The sequence below is a fragment of the Ptychodera flava genome, chromosome 22, assembly GCF_041260155.1.
Source record: "Ptychodera flava strain L36383 chromosome 22, AS_Pfla_20210202, whole genome shotgun sequence".
In the NCBI taxonomy this organism is placed as follows: domain Eukaryota; kingdom Metazoa; phylum Hemichordata; class Enteropneusta; family Ptychoderidae; genus Ptychodera; species Ptychodera flava.
In genome coordinates, this window is record NC_091949.1 from 12,551,944 (window position 1) to 12,573,128 (window position 21,185).

The 21,185-nt window shown below is 36.8% G+C and overlaps 1 protein-coding gene across 2 annotated transcripts; it reads left to right on the forward strand.

Moving 5' to 3' along the window:
- The first annotated feature begins 57 nt into the window (after positions 1–57).
- Positions 58–20,805, forward strand: LOC139122712 (glutamate dehydrogenase, mitochondrial-like). 2 transcript variants are annotated; one of them, XM_070688332.1, is made up of 12 exons: positions 58–395; positions 3,660–3,809; positions 4,288–4,413; positions 6,241–6,441; positions 11,577–11,663; positions 12,898–12,986; positions 13,602–13,700; positions 14,392–14,529; positions 15,282–15,500; positions 16,708–16,831; positions 17,616–17,770; positions 18,458–20,805. In XM_070688332.1, exons 1-12 carry the CDS (start codon positions 257–259, stop codon positions 18,575–18,577), a joined length of 1,647 nt encoding a protein of 548 aa, XP_070544433.1. In that variant the 5' UTR covers positions 58–256; the 3' UTR covers positions 18,578–20,805. The 2 variants fall into 2 exon arrangements, with proteins under 2 accessions (XP_070544433.1, XP_070544434.1); XM_070688333.1 differs by lacking the exon at positions 11,577–11,663 and adding an exon at positions 11,408–11,494 and having other exon boundaries at positions 83–395.
- Positions 20,806–21,185: the final 380 nt, after the last annotated feature.

Genomic DNA, 21,185 nt, shown 5'->3' on the forward strand with positions numbered 1-21,185 from the left:
CGAATTATCGCGAGATTCTCGTACTTCAATGATGTCATATGTGGGCATTCTCATTTTATTCACTGTGATTGGCTCAAAATTGATCACATGACGGACACGCCTCCGATATCAGCAGACGGGTTTGATTCTTCTGGCTTCTGGCAACTGACGCTCACGAATTGGTACCGGTGTTTTCGCAAGACCTTCGTTCGCTTGCTGATTATTCGTTAGAAACATCGTATTTTACAAGTACACACGGTAGTCTAACTTTACAACGATGTTTAGGTGTGCGTCTAGTGCGATTGTGCGGCAAGGCCGGAATGCCAGCAGGTCTCATCAACAGCAATTGGTCGGCCTCGCAAGCCCAGCCTTATCAACAATTCCTCAATCAGCCAGCTGCAGAAATTTGTGCACATGTAAGTATTCACTAGATCGCTTACATCCTTCCAGAGATAGAGGGTAATACTCACTTCATATATCGAGCGCTTTCTTGCCCGGCCAGCGCCAGGTAGGCAGTGTAGCACAAGTGACCTTCCTTGACTTTGATAACGAACGCGAAACGGTGTACATTTAAATATGCGTTGACGCTCAAGTACGATCGATCTCGTCGTGTCATACTTGCCAGCACTGTCGAAAAAATCTTTCAGGAGGTCTCCATTCATCTATTTCGTTTGCGAGTCGCTCGTAGAACGTGCATCAAAAACTCAGTAGATTCGACGGAAGTGCAAGCAAGCAAACAAAATATTGAAGAAAGTATCGATGGCGTTGCCAGAGGATGGAGCGTTCGTGAACTTTGCCTCGCGCACAGAATGCGTGTGAAGAATCTTGAATGCGGAACATGAAGGTCAACCACAAAAGATCGACCCACTCCAGATGATTTGCACTACTTGCTTTTATATTCTATATTCGTCAGCGCCTCACGTTGCACGGCAACACCCACACAGACAATTGAAAGTCAGGTTTGTCAATGTGGACTCACGATACAGTAAACAGGAAGTAGCGCCTGTATTTTTTGTGATTCCCTATGAAAAGTGAACTCGACGTCATCATGCCAGCTGTAGGAGGGATTACATTTGTAATTAGGGGATCACGACCGAGCTCCGATGAACCCTACCTTCGGTAAAGGAAGTATGTTGCAAAACGCCACGTAATTTTGGCTATAGTGCCCATTCTACACCCACGGCCCGGTGTAGTTCCTGTTTGGTTTTCCTGGAATCACCAACTTAAGGACACACCTGTGTGTGGAAAAATGCTGTGTTTATATCATAAACCACTCCTCGTTCATTACATCTCTTTACTATTGTTGTGAACTTGTTGTTCGACAACTCCGTGATACAACATTTTAAAGTATGACATTTCCTTTCCTGGGCCATTTATCGTAATTTTTCTTTTCTTATCAATCTATTGTCATGGATAATTGATAATTACTTAGTTTCCTTTTCATGCAGTGGCCATTCGATTTTGTTGATTGCTCTGTATGAATTAAATCGTGACATCTCCGACCAACTGATATTCAAATTCTTGTTCAGTAATCAAGTGCCTCTTTGTTTTGGTGTAGAGTAAATATACCATCACCCAGTGTTTGTACAGTGACAGGCTGATATTTACAATGAAAATAGAATAATTGATTGTGATTTAAATTTCTGTTGCCATACTTTGCAGAAATTCTTCCTCTTCTTAGTAATTTCTGTATGTCATAAACATGTAAGAAGTTCTGATCACCCCTTCTAAAATACATGAAAAGACTTGGATGGACCTTTAGAAAAGTTCTCAACCTTTCACCCATTATCCATTGTAGTCATGACCCCATAGTGATGTACTTACAAGGTTAGATTAGAGATCTCATATATCTCGGCAGGACTGTGATTTACCTGCAGTGCCAGTGGTTGAAAAATCACAGGTGAACAATGGCCTTGTAATTATCCATGAGTAAATAAATCAAGGAATCATATGATTAGAATCACATTTATCTTAGCAGAACATTGATTTACTATACCTGCAGTGATTAAAATGTCACAGATAGACAAACCAGGAAATGAGAAGGGCAGTGAAGTTGCATTATTTTGTACAATCCATATCTTTATAATGAGAATAAGAGCTTGATAACAACCTGCGCCCACAATTTGAGATCTATCTTGTTTGGAAAGAGGAGCTAAATGAGTCCAAATAGCCAAAATTTGTGCCACAAATTTCTGAATGCCAGCTGTGCAATATTCCATTAACATCGGTAATGCTCACTACTGTGATGGCAACATCTAAAATTCACACTTCAGCGTGAAGAGCATTAAAAAGGTGTTGTTGATATTACACATTTAGTATATAAAAAATCTGAGCTTCCTATCAACAGGTGTGAACAACCAATAGTCTGATCTTTATCAGCATTCACACTTGAGGTAATTACACCTGAGTCAGTGTGGAGAAAAGCAAAAAATACCAGAGAACTGCATACTTATCTGGCAATTGAAAACAATGGTAAAAAAAATAGCAATATTGTCATATGACAAACACAAGACTGATGCTCCATCATACTCAGGCATAGAATTTTCTAGGATCTATGAGGCGGGTAATATTTTTATGAACAAGTAGTATATTGTCGTCCAAGTTACTGGTAGTACTAAATCCATGTGCCAAGTTAGGCATTGGTAGACTAGCAGGAATGTTCGTTAAACATAGGTGGGGTTTGTAAAAGTATCCAGAACATGTATGTCCATAATTCCTACTGGCTGGATTGATTTATCATAATCCCAATTCATTGGTGGATTGACAGCCCATTATTCGCCTGTGTTATTTTAATCACTGCTGTTAAATCAATGTCCTGCCGAGATATATGTGATATTCTAATCATATCTATTCTAATCATATAATTCCTAAATTTGCTCACTGCTGGATTACTAGCCCATTATCTATCAAACATTTATCAACTACATATTAACTTTCATATTAGATAAATTTGACATCTAAGTTGTGGCCATGGTTATCAAAAGTTCTCACACTTCGGTGTTTACATTGTGTTGATCAACCACTCGTTTACCACCATGTAATGATAGTGAAATTGAAGAATTTTACTTCGAATAAAGCAACTACTATGTTTGAACATGGCAGATGTAAGCTGTACCTTGGTTATAGGCTACCATTTTTCAATCATATTGTAGGGCTCACTTTGGCAACAGAAACTTTTATCTATCATCGATTAGCCATGCAATTACAAAGACTTTTTGCCAGTTCAAGCAATTGTTAGTCAACTCACCAAAACTCGGAAAAATAACTGTGTTCCAAGATGTCAGGAGATATGAAATATATTAGAAATATTAATGGTAATATAAATTAAGTATAAAATATCTTTACTGATATTTGATAATGTATCTGATATGCTGATATGGGAAGGAGCTTTCCCAAGGAAATGGTTAATTTTTTTGGGGGGGCATCATCACATGACTGGGTAAACTGCATAACAGAACAAACAGGTGTCTCTGGTACATATGATAAAACAAATAGTGGTACAATGCTATCAGTGGTGACCTTGAAGATATTGGTAATGGCTTTGTTCACCAGTTTGATCACCAAATTAACTGTGTTGTGGTAATGTGAAGTTGTCTATCGGCTAGTGGCCACCATCAGGTAGTGGGAACCCTTGCATTGGTAGTCTGTATAGTACCACTTACATGCATTTCTTTTTGTAGCTTCAAGCACAGGTGATGACCCAAACTTCTTTGAAATGGTTCAAGAATACTTTGAAAGAGGAGTGAAGCTGTGTACCAACAGTCTGGTTGATGAGTACATGGGAAGAATACCAGAAGATGAAAAGTGGAACAGAGTCAAAGGAATTCTGGGTAATCAAAAATTACATTTTGCTCTCATTGTCTATAAAACCCCATTGGTTGTCAAGTAATATTTCCTTGTCACCATAAGATAATAGATATTACACCAAGTGCTTGTGGTAATAATGATTTTCAAGTTTGTGTACACTACAACTCTTGGCTACGTTCCAGCTATTCAATGTTAAATGCCATTGTAAAATGTCATCTGTTAAAGGTCATAGGATTTAACAATTGCCTCACTAGATTTGGTAGATGCCTCAGAGAATTGTTGTAACTGGCCTAAATTCTCTTTTTCTTTTTTCATACAACTTTACCTGGTCAAAACTAGGTGCTTATATATTTTTCAGGTTTGGTAATAGCTTTATGTCATAATGTGTCTTAAACTGTTCAAGATAAACTTGTAAGTCGTTCCTTCTGAACTCTGTAATAAATTGGTAGATTTTTTGCCTTTCCGTCATTACAATGTGACAATGTTTTGCTCTCCATACAGATTTGGTGAGACCCTGCAATCATGTTCTCAGCGTTGTCTTCCCGGTTAGACTTGACAATGGTAAATGGGAGATGATAGAGGGCTACAGAGCAGAACACAGCCAACACAGAACGCCCACCAAGGGAGGTATGTGAAGTATGAATATCACTGGATGGGAACTCACATGTACATCTCAATATAATTTATGTCAATTTAATGTCACACAGATCTTAGCGGACAGGCATGGCCCTTCACCTGCACAATTAGCCGAGAAATATATGCAGTCTTAACAAGAATTTGCTTGGAATTGTTATCCTACAAAGAATTGTTTCCTCTTAGTTTCAAATAAGGCTGAGAAAAAAACAATTTGATGATCATCCTTTTTCCATCTTTATTTTGGTTGACAACTAGCAAAGGATAGCTGAATACATGCATGTACTGTTCAATGTTAGTTTTAAAAATGTTGTGTATCACCTGCAGATCTCTTTGATATCATAATGGCATTCAAGTGTGCAAATGGTTTCAGTTCAATGTTAAAACCAATCATACTTTAAAATTTTACCCCTTTAAAATCCTTGAAAAATCCAATTCATATTCAATGTGCAGTGATGCTTTAAATAACAGCCATCGTCTTCATTTAGCAGTGAGAAATCACACGTGTCAATCATTAATTTTATTTAAGGAAATCATGAGCATTAATAGTGTTACTCATTTATTCACGTTGTATGGGGTCGGAGTCGTAACGATGTAAAGCTAAAATTGTCACAGGTGTAGTTATCAAAAATGAAAGATAGCACTGATAAAGGCTGAGAAACTAACATGAATATTTTTTGGTGATCGGAGATGATAATACATTTTTGAGATGCGGAGTGTCATAAGCACTATTTATTCAGCCTTGGATGGTTTAGATTGCAATGTGACTAAATTTAGAAATCCCATTCAATTATTAGCCCTTATCTTTGCTGCGTGCATACCTTTTCGGAAGAACACAGTACACGGCTTCAGAGACACATCAATTATGGATATTGTCAGTTGCCGGCATTATACTTTAACAGTAATAAATTTGCTGGTTGCATAATTACGTTAAATTTTGATTAATGAAATACCAGATGAAAAAGACCAGCACGTCTCCTTTATTTGCCCATAGTGTTCAGTGTTCTGTTGGAGTGCTAGAAATGTATAACCCTCAATGAGTGTATTAAAACTGTGCGTACCAATGTAAGATTAATTAGGTCATTTTCAGTGTCATTGGTTGTATGAACACTAATGTTCAAGTTCATTTCATTTTTGTTACATATATTATCTGTAGGCAAAACAATTTTATGGGTTGAGATCAATGTTAATTGAAATCGATAGTTTCAATGACATAAGTGACTCAATTTGGCAGCAATTTAACACTTGGATAATGCTGGTCTGTGCACACACTGCACGTCCTGTGCAGATAACATCATATGTCTGCCATTTTGATAAGCACAGCTGATGTGATGTAGTGCATACTAATTGTAGGCAGCAATACCCTTTGCCATGGTCCAAATTGTGTTTTCTAGCAATCATTGAAAATAATTTTATTATATTATTGTTTGTCTAGATTCTTTGTGTATGTCTGTGTGTATTTATATTTAATGATTCATGCACAATTTGTACAGGAATCAAAGGTGGCATCACCTTCTATGATATTGTATTCTGATCATTTATTTGCAACAATAATGCAGATTAAAAATTGGATACTTTGTAAACTAGAACAGAAATTTTTACATCAAAGAAGAGTCATTTCAAGATATTGAGTTTGAAATGAAATGAGGAGATTGGGCTAAAATTAATTGATATAACCTAAAGGAACGTAGAATATTTATCAGTATATATGCATCTGGTTTGATGAATCAAGTGGTGGAAGGTCCTACAGAAGACCTGGAATCGAATTCCTCAATCTGTTGCCCTTCGATGATTAAAATTGTGAATTTGGATTTTCATCAGGTGTGCGTTACAGCATGGATGTCAACGCTGATGAAGTCAAGGCGTTGGCTGCGTTGATGACGTACAAGTGTGCCGTTGTAGACGTACCCTTTGGAGGGGCCAAAGCCGGAGTCAAGATTGACCCTCGTAAATATTCTGAATTTGAACTTGAGAGAATCACAAGGCGTTTCACCATGGAGCTTGCCAAGAAGAACTTCATCGGTAAGTTGGTGAAGAGAAAAAAACTAAGCCCTTTCATCCCTCTTTTCAGTGTTTAGGTCCAATCACAAACATTGAAAACAATGGGATTGTTCCAAAACTTTATTCTGAAAGGGTTCAAGTTTTTGTGATACTTTTTCAAGTTTCATAGATATGAAGAGGCCGTGTGTTGAGGGCTCACTCACATTCAAGTGTTCCAGAGGTGAAACCATGACCTGCATTTAGATTGCTCTGTCATAAATACACATACGTGTACATAGATTTGCATGTTGCACAAAGTTTGTACAATATTGCAAGTAAAGTCAGCACTGATCAAAACCATCAAAAGAAATGGCTTGCATTGACAAATCTCTGATGTTCTGTGTGTCAAGACTTTAAGCAAAGGAACATCATCATGTTTGTCAGTGAGACCCATCACCTGGCTTTCAGTTGTAATGAACTTGGTAATGATCCCAGGAAATCAAAAGACATATATCTGAAATAAACAAATAATTATGTTGTACAAAATGAGTTCCAAGAAATATTTGATGAGCAAAATTTTTTTGATTGGGGCATTTGATGGATGTTAGTTTTGAAAGATATAACAAGTTTCAGGTTTTCTTTTGACAAGTTTCAGCTTGTACCTAAACAGATGCCAAGTCAGTTTCTGAAAGAAAATTGCCTAAATTGGAGATCCGAAACCTGTTTTATTCAAATTGCACCAATTTATCCAGTCTTGGAAAAAATTTATTACAAAATTGCTTATAGTTGTTGAATTTCATAACCAAAGTTCATGCAAACTGCCTTGTAGTTCATTTCCATAATGTAAAGTTGACTTTTGCTGTGATTCAGGCTTTGTTTTGCATGTGAAGTGTTTAGCCATGAATGAATTTTGGGTTGCTCATAATTTCATTGGAGTTGTAAAATAGGGTTTACAGTGTGTTGCTTTGCTATGCATTGACTGTGAATGTCGGTCAGCACTCAGCTGTCGCTTCAACCTGCTGCCAACGGTTGCTGAATCAATGAACACACTGCTGTGCCAACTTGTGTCTATTCACTTGTCTCTGTTAATAATCCCCTGCATGCCTTGTAACATACTGTCTGTTGTGTTATCCATGTGAATGCTCCACACATTAAATAGTAACTGCTCACGTTTTTCTCTCAGAAAGATACCTCCCCTTGTCATGTTTTAATTCTATGATCAGGACCCATTAGACAGTTGACTTTTGACTGATAGTAATATGCAAACAAAATTTTCAATACATGTTTTTTGCAAATTTTAAATAATATTTCCCAATTTGAAGGTATAAGATACAATACTTGTGTTTATATACTTTTCATGTTTTTGATACTAAAATATAAAGTTCAATTTCACAGCGTAAATAGCACTGTTTGATACATTTCCAAACTAGACTGATATCTACCCAGAACATATTGCTGTATATTTCACATTGAGGTGTGAACGAACATAAGCAAAAAATGGAATAGTCCATCTGTCCAAAAATTTGATAAAACAGTGTGTTCACAATGTAAACCATGGAAACTGAAACAATGTGTTATGTGTTAGTTTTTGATAATCATTCAGTCATTTTCAACAATGCAATTGATAACTTGATCATCAAAACAGATTGTAGATGCTGATTAGGTTCACCACAAATCAACTGCCCTAATTTTTGAAACAGATGTAGATTTTTTAAATGTAACTTTTTTCTGGAACCAATTCAGCATACACGTACTATCCTGATCTTTCAAAAACACCTTCTAACTCCTTGGTGTGACGGATATATTTTAATTGAATGTTAATGGTATAGACATGCTTGATTTTAATGTTTTGTTTTAGTTTTGACTTGTGGTGAGATGATAAAAGGGATATTTAGTGTGCTGTGATTTCTCTATGTATTTCACAATAGTTTTATAATTTGAGTTCCTGTATTCATCGCAATGCTCTCCTTTATGTATAAATGTAGATCAACAGAATCTTTGAAAATGCACTTTAGTGCTTTTTTGATGTGACAGCCAGGTTAGGTACTGTGTGGTGTTGTCTTTCAGCAGTCTTAATTCAGTAACAGTCATTCTAATTGGATGAACAGGGCTGCCCTGATTGGTCAGTAGTATCAGTCATTCTGATTGGATGAACAGGGCTGCCCTGATTTCTCAGCAGTATCAGCTTTTCTTGCTTGATTGACAGGTCTACAAATACCATTCAAGAAAACAAAATTATATAAGCAAAATCAAAACCTTCATCTTCCCTGAATGTATATGGAACAAAAAAAACAACCTTAGATTTTGGCAAGTAGTCACAATAAAATATGACTAGCCAGGAGCAATGATTTAAACTTAAGAAAACAAAATTGATTCTTGATAATTAAGCTAATACTTTGAACTATAGCCCCCAATGTTATGTCACTCAAGAAAACTTTTGCAGCCAATGTCTCCTGTCAACCAGAAGGTCAAAGGTCATTGTCTTGGTTGAGCCCAATATAGACACTGCTGTAATGTTTACTCTATATAAATAAAACCAAAAATAGCTGAACAGCAGTGAGAAGAGTTAGCATAACCATTTGGCTTTGAAGTTCAATGCCTTCTGTAGTTCTCTCTTTGTGTTTATTTAATCAAAGTGCATTGCCATGCACGTCACAAACATTGATGAGAAACCAAAGTTGAAATATTACAATTAAAAACTTACTTGAATTTAAATGGCTTAGGTCACCCCACTTTTGATCCATAGACATTAAACAATATGTCAAGTCTCTTCATCATCTCCCGTTTTAAAGCATTGGTTTAGTCTACAAACCACAGACTCTGTCTGTCTGAAGTGATTTTGAAAATTCACAGAAGGGCAAGGGTTGCCCAAACATGCGGTCAGAAACTGCAGAACTGGCCAAGTGACCTCGCCAGTAGACCACCACTGAGGTCAGTCTTTACCATTACATTTGAAACAACAGACTGCAGAGGCAAAATTCACTGAGAGATGTGTCAGCCCTATCAAATCACAGATTGCTGTAATTTTAAGCTAAACCCAAATCTCGTAATCCAGGAATTATGATTACTGACAGAGGGGAGTGATAGTCCATTCAGTTATTCATTGATTTAGCAAGATTTGGTTCCATAGGCGTCCATTTCTGAGTCAAGCACACGCATATTTATTTTTATTTTCAGAATAATCAGTGAATAATGTGACATTTAAAACATATTCAATTTTGATTATAATACTGCAGTTATAGAATGTTGAAAGATGACACCACAAACGACCTGTATGTCAATACAAGTGTGAGGGCAGGGTGTGCTCAGGTTGAAGGTGATACTGGAGACATTAAGGTAGAATGCGCCTCGGGGACAGATATTCAGACTCTCAAAGTTTAGCAATACTTTTTGGTCTACCACATGTTGGGGTTCATTTTAAAGCTGTTAGACTTGGAGTATGTAAAATTTCACTGTCTTAGTGTTTAGAAAAACAAAAGATTTACTTCTTCCCCACAGATGGAACACAGGAAAGGTAGCGATATTGAATGTCAAATCTCTGTAAATGTTATTTTATTTTGTTCTATATCACCAAAATTTGCATAGTGACCCCCGATTTTAAATCTTGACTTTGCAAGAGTATGATTTAAAGTTTGAGTAAAAGTTCTTTCACTTTCGAGGTGCATACTACCTTAATTGTAAAACCACTATATCTGGTTGCTTAACAAATAACTGTAGACTAAACCACAGTCTCTCCTTTGTGGAGGGACTATGCTTTAACCTGCACTGTTGTATTATCTGCCTTTACTGTCATGCACAGGTGTCATAGCTCAGTACAGCAGTCTATGCTGTTTTAAGGGATGTAGCTGAGTAGGTGTCCATGTCGGTGAGCTGCTGAATATCTTCTAACTCCAGGAACCTTACTTTAATACCTCCTTCACTTCTTATGACTTCCTTGTAACTTTATTAATGGATGTAACAAAAAATTAGTTGCATGCCTTGCACACCAAACAAACCCCCATCAAAATCTACTGCACGTGAGCAACAAACAATATGCTCTACATCAGTTGAATGTTTTGGTAAATTCTTGATCAGGTTTGAACTCGCAACGTACAGTACTATCATGTCGCCTAGCAAAGACATCACAGTCAAAACCGCTTGGCTAAATAATTCACAGCCTATCATTATATGTAGATTTAGATGTAACGTTTGAGCGCTATTCTCATTACATCATGTTTTCAATTCTCTTTCCATTGCTTATTTATATCCCATCAATCAATCAGAAGATCCTATTCAACTTCAATTTCACACAATCAATCCAAAATCAATCGATGTCCAGTTTGCTTCAAATCTTTCCAAAAGCAAAACATGTCCTTGAACTCTGTCCAGTGTGTAAACTGTTCCTGATGATGTCCGTGGTTACGACTTTGCAATAACTTGCTGATTTAAATAATTCCGTTCTGTTTTCTTGTCACATTCAGCACAAAAATTGCGTGATTATTTATTTCTTTTTTATTTGTCTAATAATCAAAAAGATTAAAAGAACTTGCTGCTTTTGAAGTTTGTATGACTGCGAAAAGGTGATATTCCAGTGGTTTAACTCCTTACTGCTTCAGCACATATCATTAATGTGCTAGAAATTTAAGGAAAAGGCACGAATTATCAAATTCATGTATGTAACCATGAATGATTCATTATCTAGAACATTTCAAAGTTCTGTGGTCCCCTCTACAGTGAGAAGTTAGTGATGTAAAAAATGTATTCACGACTACTGAATCAGATGTAAAATTCCGCTAATGTTCTTCATTTCATGGTGACTAAATTTTTAGTGTGATTCTTCTTATCGCTTTGATTCACAAACTTTTGAAGAAAAAAATAAATTATGCTATCTCAGGGCAGTTTATACCTCAATGGACAGTGTCAAATATTTGATTTCAAAAGTCAACTTTTGAATATTCTTTTCACACTTGGATGTGCGTTGGTTTGCAAGTTCCGTGTCTGTTACACCCCCCCTGTACTTTACATGTAGGTCCTGGCGTGGATGTACCAGCCCCCGACATGGGCACCTCGGAACGCATCATGTCCTGGATGGCAGACACCTATGCAATGACAGTGGGTAAGGTCTCTCTTCTTTGAATCAAAGTTTTTGACGGTAGACATAGATTTTATTGAGTAGAATGATTGGTGCATTTATCCAGGCCCCGGTGTCGATGTACCCGCCCCTGATATGGGAACAAGTGAACTCACTATGAGTTGGATGGCTGACACGTTTGCACATACAGTTGGTAAGTACAGGTAGATATTTCTATGCCAGCCTTTGTGACCTTGTGACCTTTTACCTTTTACCTCTATTCTTGTAAATTTGACTGAAACATTTCATGCTTATCACTATTGACCAATTTAGTAAGATATTATTCAACCGTTCTCGGTCTTTCTAAGAAGTGCTTATCTGTCAAACGGGATTTTGAATTTATGTGATGCAGTTTTCTCAATTTTTGTGATTTTTTTCTGTAGATGTTGTACAGACAGTTGAGTACCTTCCATCTGGAAATGTCTTATTTGCATATGATAATTCATGTCTGAAGTGACATTTGCTATCAGTGTGCATAATTTGTCAGAGTTTGCGGAGATATATAAAATAGGTCAAGACCATACCAGGTGTTGAATATGTTATCAAATTGCAACATTAAAACGGTATGAATAATAACTGAAATTTGGTAACTACAGTCGTGTACCCAAATTGTCTCAAAAGTGGGATTTTCAAGATTTTCAAGACAAATTGTAATGTCACCTGTCACCCCATGTCATGAGGGGCTACAAAAGCTATATCATAGTGGCTAAACACTCGCATTTTGATCAAGGTTACTTCGCCCTTGTCAATATGACCTCTGACTTTTAACGCAGCATGGCTGGCTGAAATATAAGCCAGGATGTGGTTTTGTGTGGTGAGGTGGTAGATCAACAGTTGACATAAGTGTATCCGGTACAAAACTACATAACAAAAATAAATTTCTCCACGAGTAGCTTTAATTGATATAAATGAATGACATCAAAGGATTATCAAAACAGAGGTTGACTTCGATAATTTAGTGACTGAACCTCTGTCCAGAGGATGTAAGTGTGATTTATTGCAAGTAAGCAAATATAATTATTCAAAAGACAATGAATTCCAACAAAATTTGTTGGCAGTTAGCATAGTGAAGTTTCTAATCACTTCACTAATCTAATGTTAGTCCCCACAAGCTATCAAAAACTTAAATAAACTTGCTGCTCTTCTTATGGGTAATTTATTGTTTACTCTTTAAAGTAAGCACAACTGAATCATTGCAATTGAAGCCTTTGTTAATATTGAGTACTGAAACAGCAATGTGTATTCTTGAATTTTATCAAAGGAGAGTCGACTGACCCAGTGTATCAAAGACCATAGGTATTTATTTGCTCATTGTAGAGCGTATGTGGCAACTGCTGAAAGGAGAAATTCTTGCATGGTGTCTAACAACATTAATATTTTCTGCACAGGTTACAATGACATCAATGCTCCGGCCTGTGTGACTGGCAAACCGATCAGTCAGGGTGGTATCCATGGACGTATATCAGCCACGGGACGTGTAAGTTAAATTATCATGGATCTTGGTGTCTGCTTTATGTTCGCTTTCTAAAATCTTGAAAAGGGCACTGTAAACAAAGTAATATTTCCCCAAAATTGATCCAACCTCAGCATATGGTGTGCTAATGTATCTTTCAGTGTTAAAAAAAAGCAAGAAAACATTAAATCAGAAAAAGATATGGCACACCACATCTCATCAAAAAACATTGAAATTTATATAAGTATCGATATCATAGTGGTTTTAGTTAAGATATGAAGGGCCATTTTCTCAAGAAAAACTTTAGTTTTTCAGATTTCATTTCTTTTTGACATGAAAGTTGGCATTCCATAATGTGGAGGATCTGAAGACGTCTGATGCTATTACCAACAATAGTTGGAGAATTTTGTATAAATGTGATTTGTATTGAATAACACACAACATTACAGGAGGATATAACATCCAATTCATTGTTTTAGTTTAGCTGTCTAGTAGTATACCGGTATACAAGTTGTAACAAAGTTCTCAGGATCAGCCCAACTTTTTGGTGTATAAAGTGTTCCTCATCAGTGGTGTTTAGACATGAATGTAACAACAACAGTATGATCAATTTTCTTGTTATTTTTTTCTGTCTTGCAGGGTATCTACCACGGTATTGATAACTTTATCAATGAAGCATCCTTCATGAGTTCAATTGGAATAACACCAGGAATGGGTGACAAGACATTCATCATTCAGGTAATTTGTCAACCTTTTTAATCTTTTCTGATCCATGGCATCTCATTCTAGGGCTATCCCTATAGGCTGACTCATGGTACCTCATTATCGAACATCCCTATTGGCTGATCCACACATGCACACATTACAGGTGTTAAAATTTCTCGTGAAGAGTTTGACACAGAGGATTAACATCACTGACTTCTCCCAGCAATTCATCAATAAATTTAGTTCTTTTAGTCTGATTTAATCCTTGTTTGCAAACTGGTGACGTACGTCATCTGTAGCCAGTCCAACAAATGCTTGAAATACATCACACAGCTACTCAATGAAATGATCTTAGTTCTGTTACTTCATTAGTCTCACCATGTCGTATGAATCACACAGTATCAAAAGCCTAAAGTGCAGAAAACATGACATTCTAAGATTTTCAACTTTACATTACACCTTTGTGGAAGCAAATGTTTGGAATGAATATATGAATAACAAAGATTTGTTGTATATATGCTCATAGAGTGTGGAAATACAATCACAGGAGAATTTCCAGTTCATGGATCAAACGAAAGCTATCACCACAATTGATTCATGGCACGACTACAGTAGGTTGGGCAAGTTTGCAGATTTCTCGGAATGGTCATCAGTCAGTGACTGTAACACTAACACTATGCTGTCATACCATACTGAGTAATCCAATTGTCTCTTGCCATTCCAGGGTTTTGGTAATGTAGGTCTTCATTCAATGCGTTACCTCCACCGTCACGGAGCAAGATGCATCGGTGTGGCTGAGATAGATGGTAGCATCTACAACATCAATGGAATTGACCCCAAGGAATTAGAGAACTATAAATTGGTAAGTCCACAGTTTGTGACAGTAGTGTCTTTTTTCTTTACATTCAAGTTGACAGCTTCTATCACTGTGCAAGCAGTGTTTTCCTTTACATTACAAGAAAAAAGTTGTTACTTCAGTCCAGTTGTGAATAGTCTATAAGTTTCAGAATTAACCCTTTCACCCCAGTTCCCTGTATGGTCCAACTTTACCATAGAAAACAATGGATTTGGGACAAACCATGGTGGTGAAAGGGTTAAAATGCAGTGGTGGTAGCCTACGAAAATTGATTGCTCTGAAGGCTACATTTGCTTTATTACATGGAACCTCTATTTCCAAACTACCCAGTAAGGTTGTCTTAGAATTGCAGCTGGCCATGACTCTCTGTAGATGTTTTTCAAAATAACAGCTTGTTCATTTTGTCCCTGCAAAACAGAAACACTGACTACTAGTCAGTAAACACTCATGATTGTAGTATATCAAGTTTGACCAAAATTCTCCGTTTCCCAGTGTACAGGCTCTGATAATGAATGGGTTAACCCTTCCACCACAATGGTTTGGCCCAAATCCATTGTTGTCATTGGTAAATTGTGGACTTGTCCACAGGGCATTAGGGTGAACAAGTTACAATAAAGAAATACATTGATATCAACTCCAGTTGTCAATAACTGTTTATTTCACAACATAAGATAAATACAATATTCCACAGTGGAGGAGGACTGTGAATATTCCAAGATTTGTTGATTGTTGTTATTGTTTGTGTTTGACTCTTCCAGAACAACAACACTATCGTCGGCTTCCCCGGTGCCGAACCCTATGACGGTAACCTGCTGACTGAGAAATGTGACATTCTGATTCCGTGTGCTGCAGAAAAAGCCATCAACGCTGAGATTGCTGAACAATTGAAGTGTAAAATAGTTGCAGAGGGTGCCAATGGTCCAGTTACTCCAGGCGCTGAGAAAATTCTCCTAGACAGAAGCATTCTAATGATCCCTGTAAGTCTGTTTGCACACTCGCTTTCTTGTTTCTCATATCATGGGATCTTAAACTGTTTATCTTTTGTAGATTCGTGTTTTCTTATACAATTTCCATTTGATATTTAGGCTAATGTGTAGCATCTCAGAAGGTGTTATCCAATTGGTTGGCTGAAACTTACTGTTATTTTTAAATTATTTCCAACAGCCAATCAGCTACACAATAACCCTAGTTTCAGACTCCTTAAAGCCCTTTCACCCCCAGTTCCCTGTGTACAGGTCCAACTTTACTATAGAAAACAATGGATTTGGGACAAACCATGGTGGTGAAAGGCTTAAAGGCCTGTGTTGGCACCAGATTGTCTCATCAGAAAATTTACCAACCAGATTACAATTTCAATGGAAAACAAAAGGCTATCCATATATAGTTAAGTGACCACTCAGTGAATAATTTACAGTTTGGCTTCAGTTGTGGAGAGAAATAAATTTGTCAAATAATCCACTGAGTGAAATCATTTCTGATCGGTAAGAATATAGGAAGGATTTACACCTGATGGATCAACCTCCACCCAGAGATTGAAGCGCAGTGGGGCAGCAGCGCAGCGTGGATAATTCGAACCAAGCTAGCGGATGTCTGAGTCGTTGACCGCGCACCCCTACCAAGCTGCAGGCAAATTTAAATATTCCAAACTCGGACTTCTTTCAGTCCTGCACGCGCCCAACTGGCTAATAAACATGGCGGAAATAGTAAATGGATAGGAGCAATCCAGCCAGAGATTGCACTTTCCACACACTGGTAAAAATAATACATTAATACACCAATAAAAATAATAAATAATCTGCTAAAACTTTGGCAATCTCGTCTGAAAAGCTGACAGCCGTTGGGGCATACATTTTGCCTCATCAATTTACATCCCTGTAACCCAGAGCAAGGTCTGTGTTTTGCAAGTGTTCACGGAAACGAGGATGGATATTGAAACTAGTGTACTATTCATTTATCTAATTTTTTTTGGTTCGAAGTATTATATATAAAAAGACAGAAAATGCATATCATGGAAAACGCGCAATACCCAAAAAGTTGGTGAAAATCGTCGCCTGTGGCAGAGATTAGTGTGGCTACTGCTGAGACTCCCCAGCTAGGTTATAATTTTCCACGGCGCTAAAATCTCTGTACGGAGATTGCTGATGGATATGACTTTTTTGTGATGTAATTTTCTATGTCTTCCAGGATCTGTTTCTCAATGCTGGTGGTGTGACTGTGTCATACTTTGAATGGCTGAAGAATCTAAACCATGTCAGCTACGGCCGTCTCACCTTCAAATATGAAACAGACTCCAACTTCCATCTACTCAGTGAGTCATATCTCTGTCTCCTATATCATTCTGATGTTTGAAATCAAAGTGACGAAGGTGAAGAAGATGTAACATCTGTACTGAAAAAAGTTTTGACAGGATTTGTATGCTATATCCTGATTTTACTACAGTTAACAAATTACATCAAATCTCAACTTTTTCTTTCCAAAATTTTTGGAAAATTTCCATGCAGTCTCAGACTAATACTCTGAAAAGTGACCTGTCATGGCTAAGTAATGACAAACATTTCTAAATATTAGAGAATGCGACTAATGAAAATTGTAAACATATGTAGTCGACTTGTCGGGACAAAGTTAAAAGATCTTGGAGAACTGTATACTTATGCACTTCGTAGGGAAGGTTTATCCATTCTTGGTGATAAATCTCACCCATTGAATGACAAGTTCCAATATCTGCCTTCGGGACGACGTCTACTTGTGCCCAGGGCTAGGAAGAATCTTTTTAAGAAGTCATTTATACCGTCAGCAGTTGCTATTTTAAATATGAATATGTCTGATTCCGTCCAGAGAACCAGAGCAAACACCATTTTAAGTGGGAACTTTTAATATAGTGCTGTGTTTGTCTGTAACTATTGTATTGTTTTGTATGGTGTTGTCCGTATTTGGTGTTTTTACAGTGGTCCTGATGTTTAAAGACAATTTTCCATGTTTTTACGGACAATAAAGTACATCTTATCTAATCTAATCTAATCTAAAATATTAACCATGTGAAGTTAAAATTTCAAGGTTTGAAGCATTGACATTATGTCTTTTGTACTTAACAGACAGTGTACAGGAGAGTTTAGAGCGTAAGTTTGGTCGCAATGGCGGCAAGATTCCCATCACACCAACGGAAGCATTCCAGGCAAAGATGGGTGGTGCCAGTGAAAAGGACATTGTACACAGTGGATTGGCATACACCATGGAAAGATCAGCAAGGGTGAGTTGAACAAAGAAATCAGTCCTACGTATTTTCTCAGAATTTGTAGTTTTTGATCTGGGTATTTCCATTTTGGTACTGGTAGAGGAAGGATGCCCATCTTTTTTCTTTGCTTCTGTGTGTACATCCCAGTCATACCAAAATAAACAATTCGATCTCAGTTGTGAAATTTTGAAACCAACTCAAAGACAAACATGCTTCACAATAACTTTTTTTACATCAACATCGTATGTATCACTGCATCTCCTGTTCACTATGACTTTTACAATGAATTCAGTTTTGTCCAAATTTTCCTTCACATTTTTTCCCAGCGTTTCCCAATCTATATGTTCCTAAACTAGGAACTATAGTTTAGTCTACTATTGAAAATCATAATTAAACCATATTATGCTTGAGAGTGGATTAAAATATCTCTGACTTGGTATCTGATTGATAGGAACTGATAGGCCTACCCCATTCATGTTCTTGTTTTCTAGTACCTTACTGGGTAGATTCTGTTTCACATGTGACATTGAAATTTTGTTGACACTTTCACCTCAATGGTTGCATTGTTATCAATGACGTGAACAGGTTTTGAAAGATTACTACACTTGTACACAAAGCGTCTTCAATAAATAAATAAAGTTCCTCAATCATTGATTAGTGAATACATGTATTTTAATTCTTGTGTGTTTGTTCATGTTTCAGAACATCATGCGTACAGCCTTGAGGTACAATCTTGGCCTTGATCTCCGCTCAGCAGCCTATGCATTAGCCATTGAGAAGATCTTCACATCATACAAAGAAGCTGGCCTCACTTTTGCATAACCTGTATTATTTTTCCCCCCTCGTGTATTTTTTAAAATAAGAGTCCATATAGTTGTTGTAGCTTTTCAGAGCCATCTTCAATCCATTAACTTATTCCTACACAACCAGACCTCATGGGCTTTTGGACTTTTTGAGTGTAAAAACAGTGCTGTCTCGGAAATTTACAAATGTGTCACCTGTAAATTCAGACGAAAATCATGGTCCAATAAAAACAAAATATCATCATGGGGGCTGTATAGATATTGTCCATGTTTTATAAAGTAGTAGATTATATCTTTCAAGTTGTGCATCTGGCCTGCATGTAGGTTATATGCAACCACAGTCCAAACCGCACTCACCCATAAGTCCAATGAAATATTTTGTTCCATTTTACATACAAGACAAGTTACTCAACTGGTTTTAGCCATCTCAAGGGCGTTGTACACGTCAAACTGAAATACTTATCAGAATATTTTATTGGCAATATTTCTTTTTTTATGTTTATCGGGAAATATTTTTACTTTGAAATTCTTTCAGTCAATCTTGTAGTGGTGTGTGTGGCTAATATTTACTGTGTGTGGATATGTTCTGACTTTTACTAGTAGGTGCCAAGATTTGTCTTCCGCCCTCGAGAATCTCAGCTGGATGCATTTAGATTTGCATATTGATGATGACATTGTAGCGGTTCATCTCTTGTATAAAATGCACATATTATCTGTTACAGAAACTTGCTGGATCATTGCTTTGTACATTTGTATATTGTATTTGCATATCTGGAAATCTTAATGCAAAACTTATTAACTTTTATTTTAAACAAGATTCATCTGGTTTCTTATTGCTGTATTGAAATATCAGAAACTGAAACTGTACGCAATGATCAAATTTTACATCCATATTTATATTATTGCAATAAAAGTACTATATTAACGACATTTAAGAGCCTTCTATGACATGACTGCAGTGACGTAGTTTATTGACCTTTGGCCTTATCATGTAAAAGGTCAATAGGTCAGCAGCAGTAACAAACAACTTTCGCTTTCATGTATGCCACTTGCATCGGTCTGGCCAATAAACAAACTGGAGCATGTTGCATTTTTTCATGACCGTAGAAGGTTGATGCATTCTTGTAAGTGTAACCGTTACTTATGGATGAATTAAAATAAGAAATACATGCATTTATAGAATATTTGCCAACACACATTCGTCAGATTCCAACTTGATCAAGCCTCTCCGTGATTGGATTGACACAAAACTGTTCTATATGAAAGCAAGTCAAGGGCATATAGATATATACTATTAGTAATCATGAACTTGGCATTATTGTGCAAATTGTGTAATTTTGATATAGTAAATTATTGTCCCATTAATTTCTACTGCAGCTGGTAATATAAAGGAAATGCTATTTTATCTGATGTGAAGTGTATGGTTGCATATGGTAGGTTTTTATCTAATCTGTCTAGTTTTAATGTCCCTTGCAGATGTGCATGTTGTGTTGAAGTGTAACTCTTTGAAGTTTTAGCACCTTGTTTGTAACTACATTAAATATCATAGACCAAGACGCAGAGCTTGACACCATGTACTTGTTAAAACAAGACTCTCTTGACATGCATATTTAAGGCTTGCTTGTTGACCACAGCTTTGAATATATGGCAAACAGGCTTACTTGTCAAGTTTTTACTGCAAAACTCAATCAGTTTTGAAAGTGTCCCATATATTCTGTTCAATGCACAGACGTTGAATTCATGCATGCATGAAGACTGGGAGGTGTTTGTGCACCCTAGAAATGCTTATTGCACCTAGCAGCTGCAAGGTTAATAAACTTTCAAACTTTGATACTCCATACATGAATCATGCACTCTGCGTTTCCTTTTACAATGAAAATTCAAGTCCCTCTTTTCTTCAAATTTTGTTTTCTAGTTTTGTCTAGATAACACCCCTAAAAATGGATTTTATAATCATTTTTTGAAATTTTAACTGAGTGTGGAATTACAGTTGCGTCAATATTTGGCAACTAGCAGTTCCAGTTGCAAACAGACCAGGTAATGTGTCAGCTTCATCCCATGGTGCTAATAATATTATTTTGATCTAGGTTTGATCAATTTCATTTAGGATATGACCTTCACAGTAGAACTTTTCATTCAAATTTCCTGTGTTGTTATAATTAGCATGATTTATTTTAATGGGACAACTGTACTGCAAAACTTAATAAAAAGTATATTATACTGTATACTTGTAATACAGAAAAATGATTGGTTTGTCCATTTTGTCATCTGTTACCATGATTGTGATTGGCTGAAATTTCTTATCTGATCAGTTGACCTGAAAGCTAGGCCAAGTACAAGTGATGTGATTGGCTATGGCAAAGCCATGTGACTGCTCACTCCGGGTGAAAGGGAAAGGATTTCTTGCACATTCCCAAAATAAGCAGGATTACAGGATGACCAGTTCAACCCTTTCACCACCATGGTTTGGCCCAAATCCATTGTTATCAATGCTTAGTATGGACCTGTTTACAGGGAATGAGGGTGAACAGGTGAAAAGAAATTTTTCTTTCTAATCCTTCGGATGAATGATGTTGCTGTCTTTTTCCAAATAGAGACATGGATGAAGACATGTTTCAAAGTCAAAG

Excerpts from the sequence above, each read along its gene's own strand:
- LOC139122712 (XM_070688332.1), top strand. The coding sequence starts at position 257 with ATGTTTAGGTGTGCGTCTAGTGCGATTGTGCGGCAAGGCCGGAATGCC. Across the intron at positions 3,810-4,287 it reads CAGAGTCAAAGGAATTCTGG|ATTTGGTGAGACCCTGCAAT; the intron begins GTAATCAAAAAT and ends CTCTCCATACAG. Across the intron at positions 14,530-15,281 it reads AATTAGAGAACTATAAATTG|AACAACAACACTATCGTCGG; the intron begins GTAAGTCCACAG and ends TGACTCTTCCAG.